The sequence below is a fragment of the Miniopterus schreibersii genome, assembly GCF_964146895.1.
Source record: "Miniopterus schreibersii genome assembly, chromosome: Y".
Taxonomy (NCBI): Eukaryota; Metazoa; Chordata; class Mammalia; order Chiroptera; family Miniopteridae; genus Miniopterus; species Miniopterus schreibersii.
The window spans coordinates 842,398-851,810 of NC_138120.1; the positions used below are offsets into that span (position 1 = coordinate 842,398).

General features: G+C 50.0%; 1 protein-coding gene across 1 annotated transcript; it reads right to left on the bottom strand.

Moving 5' to 3' along the window:
• Positions 1-1,347: 1,347 nt before the first annotated feature.
• Positions 1,348-6,110, bottom strand: LOC308551983 (polyprenol dehydrogenase-like; the record flags this gene model as incomplete). Its single annotated transcript, XM_081126924.1, has 4 exons — positions 1,348-1,551; positions 2,354-2,561; positions 3,693-3,900; positions 6,038-6,110. The coding sequence occupies 4 exons, from the start codon at positions 6,108-6,110 to the stop codon at positions 1,348-1,350; spliced, it is 693 nt and encodes a 230-aa protein (XP_080983050.1).
• Positions 6,111-9,413: the final 3,303 nt, after the last annotated feature.

Here is a 9,413-nt window from a genome sequence, read left to right on the forward strand (position 1 = left end):
GCCTGAAATGTTCAGAAGCTGTATGAGTTTCCTGAAACAAATTACTATTAATTGGTTGCTGGCTTAAAAACCACAGGAATTCATTCTCCCCCAATCCTGGAGACCAGACGTCTGAGATCCAGGTGTCCCAGGGTAAAGCTCCCTCCAGAGGCCCCAGGGGAGGGTCCTTCCTGACTCTTCCAGCGTCTGGGGCTCCAGGCGTCCCTGGGCTGTAGTCTGTGTCCCTCCCGTCTCTGCCTCCGTCTCCACATGGCTTCTCCTCTGTCTGCGTCTCCTTGTCTGTCTCTTATAAGGAAACTAGTGATTACATTGAGCCTCTCTGGACAAGCCAGCGCTATTTGCTCATCTTAAGGTCTTCATTAGACTCTGCAAAGACTCGTTTTCCAAATAAAATCACATTGACAGGTTCTGTGGGTTAAGGCATGGACGTATATTTTGGAGAAACCACCACTATATATATATTAAGGCCAACGGGATGAAAACTGAACCCCCCAACACTCTTCTTCTCCTAGACCATAGAGGGTGGACTTGGAGATACTAGAGGTTGAGTTGTCCATAATGAAAACACAGAAGGGTCCATGAGGAAGCTATCAGTTTGGGAATAACCTTGTCCCTGTCCTACAAAACCCCTGGTGAGAGATGTCCAAGGTCCTTCTCATTTTTCCTGTCTTACAGAACACCACGGTGAGTGGTGACCAGGTCCCTCTTCCTGTCCCTGTCCTACACCATCCCCCACAGGTCTAGTAATATACCTGCAAGACTCATGGGCCTGAAGCTATGATAGGAGCTCTTGGTGCTGCAGGTCACACCTGTGGACAGGCCACTCTGAAGATGATGCAGAAGGTGGGGTCCCACCAACCTTGACCAACAGGCTGAGTGAGGCTCATGTCTCTCTCTTTTGGGGGTGCACAAATCAAAGCCAGGTCTCGAGAGTAATGAGCAGTGTGGAAGATAAAAGGACACATGGATCCTCACAGCACCAGCGTCCCAGCAGCCGGCTGGTCCCTTGGAAGCGTTCATCTCATGGGGAACGTTTCTACCCAAGCCCGCCTGTCCGTTCCTCACCACGCAAGGGAAACTGTACACTTGGGTGGCAGCATTTAATGATTCATGGCACCGGGAACAATTTGACACTTTGGAATGACAAGATTTAAGGCGAAGGCCCACCAGCTCACGGTGACACTCAACGTTTCTCTTGGTCCTTAACTTCCCACAAAGGCACGGGAGCCGACAGGAGACTTTTGGGGACAGAGCCCTGAAGGCCGATGGGTATGAAAAACTCAGACAGAAGACGCTTCACAGGCCTGCGAGTGGTGGGCCAGGTGCAAAGTCCTCCCGACGGGGCAGCTATCTCGAGAAGACATCTGGGGTCACATCACGGATGCCGGTCATCTGGCAACTTCTGGCCCAGAGCTGCTGCTGCAGTTGTGGGTCGTACGTGACCTTCAGGGACTTGGTCTCCTTCTCGTTGTAAACGTAGCGGCCACCAACGCCCTCCAGCTCCGGGGTGACGGCTGCGTAGACGGAGGTCCAGGCTCCTTCATCTGGGGTCTATGAGAAGAAAAGACCAGGACACGTCAACTTTCAGGGCAGAGCATGGCATTCTCAACTCACACGATGCTGGGGAGTGAGAGGGGGGCGATGTGGGGGAAATCGAGGGACATTTGTCATACTTTCGATAATAAAGATTAGAAGAAAGGATGTCCTTTGAGCCACAGACACACGTTCATGGTGGCCTAGCTGCCATCTGGAAGTAGAGACTCTACAGACGCACCTCAAGGTCACCCATCCCCAAATACCCACCTGGGCATTTCCCCTGTTCCCTCGTCTTTGAACAGATGCCACCATGCCCCCCAATTTCTCAAGTCAGACCCCAAATTATCCCTGATTCCTTCCTCTTTTAATTCCCATCAAAAACAAGTCAAGCGCCCTTGGTTTTATCTCTGGACTTGTTCTCAAAACCATCTCCTGTGTCCATCTCCACCATGTCCAGCCCCACCTGCACCTTGGAAACGGCCTCCAAGCAGACGCCAGGTCCCCCCACCATCCCCTCTACTCCATCGATGCCCTGGAGGCTGATGTGTCCCATCCTGTCACCCCGTTTCCCTTCTCTGCCCCCAAGTCCATTTGCTCCTTTGTAGAAAAACAGGAAGCACCTCATGAACGTCCGAGGGGACAGCCTGTGGCCAGGCTTCTTATCTGAGCTCCTGGGGACACTAGGATGGTCCCACCTCTGAGCGGTGACATAACAAGTCCACCCCCTTCACGGCCGTTGCACTGACGCCATATAAGTGGCCTCAACGTGGCCTCCCGTGTGGCGTCAGAGGCGACGAACGAAACGTCGGAGGCTGACCTTGAAAAACCACCAGCCAAATATCTTCTTGACCAGACGTGTGCCCCAGAAGACGTGTTTGTAGAGATTGGTGTTGACCACCCCGGGGTCCACCACGTTGGCGGTGACGTGGCTGCCCTGCGCAGATAGCAGCCCCTGCAGGTGGTAGGCGAACAGGACCAGGGCCAGCTTGCTCTGGGCGTAGGCGCCGTGGGGGGAGTAGCAGCCGCTGGAGAAAAAAAGTGAGAAGACGGCGTGAAATCCGATCCCGTTCACATCGAAATTCTTCCCTCCACCCCACGTCGCCCTCCCCACGTCCATTTGCGGCCACCTCTCGCATCCCCACGGGGTGCTCCGAAGTTCATTTTCCAATTTCTCTATAATTAGAGATTTTTCAAGTGTATTAAATATTTTTTTTCCTTTTATGGAGTTTTTTGGGTGACACTGGTTAACAAAACTATACAGGTTTCGGGTGTGCGATGCCACAACGCATCATCCAGACACTATTGTGTGTGCGCCACCCCAAGTCAAGTCTCCTTCCATCTCCATTTACTCCCCCTGTGCCCTCCTGTACCACCCACCACCTGCCTCCCCGTGGCAATCCCCACATGCTCGTCCATGTCCACGACTTTTCTTTTTTGTTTCGTTAATATTTAATGGAGGATATTCTTTCCATTGATTTTTGGAGAGAGCGGGAGGGAGGGAGGGGCTGAGAGGCACATCGACTGGTTGCCTCCCACATGTGCCCTGACCTGGGTCAGGAATCGAGCCTGCAAACGAGGTAAGTGCCCTTGGCCGGAATCAAACCCAGGACGCTTCAGTCCAAGGCCCGATGCTCGAACCGCTGAACCAAACCAGTCAGGGCACAACTTTATTATTATTATTATTTTTTAACAAAGCTATTCATTATTTCATTACCCAGTTCTACTGATCACCAACAATTCTGAACAGACCCTATGTATCTCCTCCGTTTGGAGCTTACCCCTCGCCCAGGAAGGCTCGGGGGCGGCCTAGCTGAGCAGACAAGACCTCCTGTGGGTAACAACCCCCTTGATTTCTGCCATACGGTCACAACACCGGGATTTATGCCTTTCCAGGGACTCTCATTTTCTACCCCGGCCCATCAGTCTTGGCAATTAACCGGAATCCCAAGGGCTGTTTACAGTAGGTGCAGGCCAAGAACCAACTCTTCTTACAAGAGAAGCGGTGATGGTGGAAACCCAAGCGCTTCTCTCATTGGAACGGACCTGCTGGAGGGGTTGTTAAAATTGCACTTGCCTGGCCCCACCCCCAGATTTGGGATTCGGGGGGTCTTGAACTAGGGGACACACTATTGGGACAGGTGAAAGGGTGCACCCACCTGCTCTGAAGGTTGTCCATGTTCAGCTCCCCGACATAATGCGTGGCCGACGAGACGGTCACCACCCTGGCGCTGCGGCCGGGACATCCCGACTCTCTCAGGGTGTCCAGGAGAAGGTTGGTGAGAAGGAAGTGACCGAGGTAGTTCAGGCCGAAGTGTTCTTCAAACCCATCCGTGGTCTTCCTCTCAGGGACCATCATCACGCCGGCTGGGGACACGGGGAATTCAGGGAGCGTTAGATGAGATCAGATGGACAAGTCACCTCCCGGCCCCGGCCGGCGCGGCTCAGTTGGCTGAGCAACGTCCATGCACCAGGAGGTCGCCGGTTCGATTCCCGGTCAGAGCACAGGCCCGGGTTGCAGGCTCGATGCCCAGTCGGGGGCGTGCAGGAGGCAGCCGATCAATAATGTTTCTCTCTCTCTCTCCCTCTCCCTTCCTCTTGCTCTAAAAAATTAGTAAAAACACATTTTTTCAAAAATAGCCCTCAGCCAAACCTTGGTGCATTTCCCTGGCTCGGGTCTGAACAGCTGGGCTCATTAGCCTCCATTTCTGCTGGGTCCCCAGTGGCCAGGTAAACGGTGACAAGAGCTGAAGGACACCCGCCGCCTAATCTCCTTAAGGCTTAAAATACCCCATTCACTCCGTTTCTATTATGTGCTTCTTAGTGATAATGTACATGGCAAGGAAAGCATTTTGCCGGGAGGGAGAGATGCCAACAGAGATATTGGTTTGATCCCAGCTCTGGTGTCAGATTATAGCACAAACTCACTGCGCCCAGATGCCAAGAATCTGAGAACGCTCTGGGCAAACAGGGAGGTCAAGGTGAGTCGGGAAATCATCAGAGGTCATCTGAGCACATTCTGGGGTGTCAACAGCGTCACCTGGGGAAACCGTGTTTTTACAACAGGAGTGTGGGGACATCGCTGCCCTGCAGACAGCTGGCCACGTCCTGGGTTCCGGAAGCAAATGGTCCATTCTGGGCTCATCCACGCTGTGGGCATTCCAAGAACTGATACATAGTTGCTGCTTTTTTATTTTTATTTTTTAACTTAAATGTGTCTTTATTATTTCAGAGAGAGGAAGGGGGAGGGAGAGAGAGAGAAACATCAATGATGAGAGTCATGGATCGGCTGCCTCCTGCACGCCCCCTACTGGGGATCAAGGGCATGTGCTCCGACCGGGAATCGAACCAGCGACCTCCTGGTTCATAGGTCGATGCTCAACCCCTGAGCCACGCCGGCCGGGTCTGAGTTACTGCTTTAATATTCATCGGTCTCAGCACTCGGTGCTGATTCATTGGATGCATCCTATGAACGACGAATTCTACCCAAAACGTGGGTCAGTATGAATGCAGCCAGGTAACCTCAAGGTTACCATAGACATATATACAGGGTGTCCCAAAAAAATGCACACACACTTTGAACGATGATGAAATCAGTGTTTATGAACACACAGTTCATTTTCAAAATCGAAAAGAATCTGCAGAAATGAGCATTTTTTGGGTCGACGCCTGTTTTCAAACGGACGACCGTTCTGGTCCAGGCCCTGCTGATAACACGAAGCAACGGAATCGCCAACATCAAGGATCATTTTGGGCGGTATCTGTGCGCCCTCAATGCGTCGACTGTTGCTGGTTTTGTGCCGTAAACTTTATCTTTTATCCCCATAAAAAATACTCTAGGGACACTTCAGAATAAACTTTCTTTGTTCAAAGCTTAGTCTGGTTTATCCCATTATTTCAAACCAGTTAAACCTGAAAAGGAGTGAAACTTAACCGAGTTATCAGCTGTTAAAGTGTGTGTACGTGTTTTGGGGACACTCTGTACTTTTGGGGGTAGGAAACATAATTTTTAGTAATTCTTGATCTCGGGAATTTTGTCCACTGGAGTTATGGGAAGAAATCCTACAGAGATAAAACTGACATCCTTGCAGTTATTAAAAACTTATCCATGTGGCCCAGCCGGTGTGGCTCAGTGGTTGAGCATCGACCTGTGAGCCAGGAGGTCATGGGTTCGATTCCCGGTCAGGGCACATGCCTGGGTTTCAGGCTCCATCCCCAGTCGGGGGCGTGCAGGAGGCAGCCGATCCATGACTCTCTCATCATTGATGTTTCTCTCTCCCTCTCTCCCTTCCTCTCCCTGAACTCAATAAAGACACATTTAAATTTTTTTAAAAAGCAGCAACTAGGTATCAGTTCTTGGAATCCCTGCACCCTGGATGGGCCCATAAGCCCATATACTCATGAATCTCCCCGGGAACCTGCTCTCCTGAAAGACTCCTCTCATGGGGACCGTGGGGTTTCCTGTTTGTGTCGGGATCGACCTCCGGGATTGACCAGAACTCACCGTTATTGACCAGCACGTGGAGAGGAATTTTCTTTTCCTTGAACTTGTGGACGAATTGCCGGATGGACCTCATAGACGCCAGATCGCAGTACAAAAACTCCACTGAAAAAGACAAGAATGCCCGATTATCTCCCTGGCAGCCAGTGTCTTGATCGGATTCCCTTAAATGGCCATAATGATGGAATGTCAGCTCCTTAATTGGGTTCTCTTACTGGCAAAGATGTTGGGGTGTCAGTCCCTTGATCAGGGCACATGGCAGAGGGAGGGTGACCTTGTACAGGGAACATGAGCCCTGAAACCAGGCCCCACAGCTGGGGAGGGCAGGGCAGGGCACCCACTATCAATGGGAACTCTGAACGGCTCCATCCCTAAGAACAGAAACATGCAAATCCAGTTGCATGGGGTGGGGGCAGCAGGGCTGACCTCGGACAGGACACTGCGAGTCTCGATGGTGAGGGTCTCAGCTGTCACACCCCCCTAACACCCAAGTAGGAGCTGCAACCCCCCAACAATATGCATGGTCAGAGGGGACAGGAGTAATGCATACAGCTGGGATCCTGGAGGTAGAGGGAGACACTGGGATCGTTTCCTGTTTCACACGGAGCGCCATCAATGAGGCCTTCATTTCTATTTGGATAATTAGAGGAATGGAAGGTGAAATGTTTTGAGAGTAGTCAATGTGCCCGTAGGAGACAAGAACTGGAAATGTGAGGTATACCAGTCGTCCCCATAGCAAAAACAAGAGACCCAGGAAACCACTAGGGGGTGCTGTTTGAGAGAGGGGGGTGTGAGCCCAGGGTTGGTGGTCAGGACACAAAACCTGAAACATCGACCCCAAAGAATCTATGCACCTCTATGACCATAGCAGCACAATTTACAGTAGCTAAGATCTGGAAACAGCCCAAGTGCCCATCCGTAGATGAGTGGATAGAAAAGCTGTGGTATGTCTACACCGTGGAATACTATGCAGCTGTGAAAAGGAAAGCTCTTGTACCCTTTGGGACAGCATGGATGGACCTGGAGAGTATTATGCTAACTGAAATAAACCAGGCAGAGAAAGACAAGTATCCCCATGATCTCACTCATATGTGAAGTCTAATGAACAAAAATAAACTGATGAACAAAATAGATCCAGAGACATGAAAGCATGGAGCAGACGGAGGGATCTCAGAGGGAATGGGGGGAGGAAGGGGAGGGGAAGAGATGAACCAAAGAACTTATATGCATGTAACATAACCCATAGACACAGACAATAGTGTGGGGAAGGCCTGGGGAGGGGATAGCAGGGTGGAGGGGGTCAATGTGTGTGGGGGCATCTGTTATATTTCCAACACATCATCTGTATACCGTATTGTGTGTTTACCACCCAAAGTCAAGTCTCCATCCATTGCCATTTATCAGCGGTATGGAGATACCTCAACAAATTAAAAATGGAACTGCCTAGTGACCCAGCGATTCCACTTGGCATTTATCGAAAGAAACCTGAAACGCTGATTCGAAAGAACACATGCACCCCTATGTTCATTGCGGCGTTATTGATGATAGCCAACATGCGGATGATAAAATTAAAAAAAAAAAATTCTTTTAAAATGTGTTTTTATTGATTTCAGAGAGAGAGGAAAGGAGGGGGAGATACAGGTAGAAACATCAATGATGAGACTCATTGACTGGCTGCCTCCTGCACGCCCCTGACTGGGGATCGAGCCCACAACCTGGGCATGTGCCCTGACCGGGAATCGAACCCTGATCTCCTGGTTCCTAGGTCAACTCTCAACCACTGAGGCACGCCGACTGGGCCGATAAACATTTTAACTGGGGATTAAAACTAAGAACGCTGGATATGGAATACAGTCAATAATATTGCAATAACTACATATGGTGTCGGATGGGTCCTAGGCTTTTTGGGGGGGATCCCTTGGTCCCTTACATAAATATCTAATCGCTATGTTGTAAAACTTAAATTAATTTTAATTTCATGTTAAAAGTAATATAATACTGTAAGTCAACTGTAGTTGAAAAATAAATTAAAATTTTTTTTAAATTAATAAGTAAAAAGGCTGAAAATTCTCAGAAAAGCAAAGCAGGGTTGGCCTGATTCATATAAGATACGGGAAATGTAAGCCCGGCCGGTGTGGTTCAGCAGTTAAGCATCGACCTATGAACCAGGAGGTCGCCGGTTCGATTCCCGGTCGGAGCACATGCCCTCGATCCCCAGTAGGGGGCGAGCAGGAGGCAGCCGATCAATGATTCTCTCATCAATGATGTTTCTCTCTCTCTCCCTCTCCCTTCCTCTCTCTCTGAAATCAATACATAGTTTTAAGAAGATACAGAAAATTTAAGATGAATACATTCCTGGGACTGACTGGATTGCAATCTGTACCCCCGAAGCTCCATCAATACGACACCACGATCGTCGCTGCTATTTCCACATGCCTTTGTCCCGAGTGACGCGACACAGAATCCTACAAAAACTCAGAAAGAGGCGACGAGTGACACATCGGACCAGGCTGCCAACGCACATTTAAAAACACGGACACGTCTGCCTTGTGAAGGGATTTAGAAATTATAGGCTCCCGCTTCTAACCGTCCTAATCATATGTTCAATTTATATCTCAGATTTCAACATCCCAAGGAAGGGAGTGCTTTTCTGAAGAAAATGCTGATGATTACAATCTAATCAAGGCAATTAGGGCTAATCAGACCAGCGCGTGTGAAAGAAATAGAGAAATTAGAAGAGAATGGCGTTTCGGAAAGGGAAGGGGGCGGGTGGTGCTGAGGGAAATGAGCAAATTCCTTTAGACGTTTTTCTTTTAAAATACGTGTAGTTTGTTTTTTTTTAATGATTTCAGAGAGAGGGGGAGGGAGAGATAGAAACGTCAATGATGAGACAGTCATTGATCGGCTGCCTCCTGCAGGCCCCGGACTGGGGATCGAGCCCGCAACCTGGGCATGTGCCCTGACCGGGAATCGAACCCGTGACCTCCCGGGTCATGTGTTGATGATCAACCCACTGAGCCACATTGGCCAAGGGAGAGAGACAGAAAGAGAGAGAGAGAGGAGACAGACCAAGGTCTCTGCTATCTTTTATTATTATGATTGATTGATTGATTGATTGATTGGAGAGAGAGATTGGCTTGCTGTTCCACTCATTGATGAATTCATTGGCTGTTTCTTGTCTGTGCCCCGATCAGGGATCGAACCAGAAACCTTGGGGTACTGGAAAGATGCCCTAAACAACTGGGCTGCCCGGCCGGGGCTCCGGCATCTCCTCTTAGAAGGACCCTGATCCCATCCTGAGGGCCCCACTCTCATGACCTCATCTAACCCTGACCCCCACCCAAAGCCCCTGCCTCCTTATACCAACCCACTGGAGGCC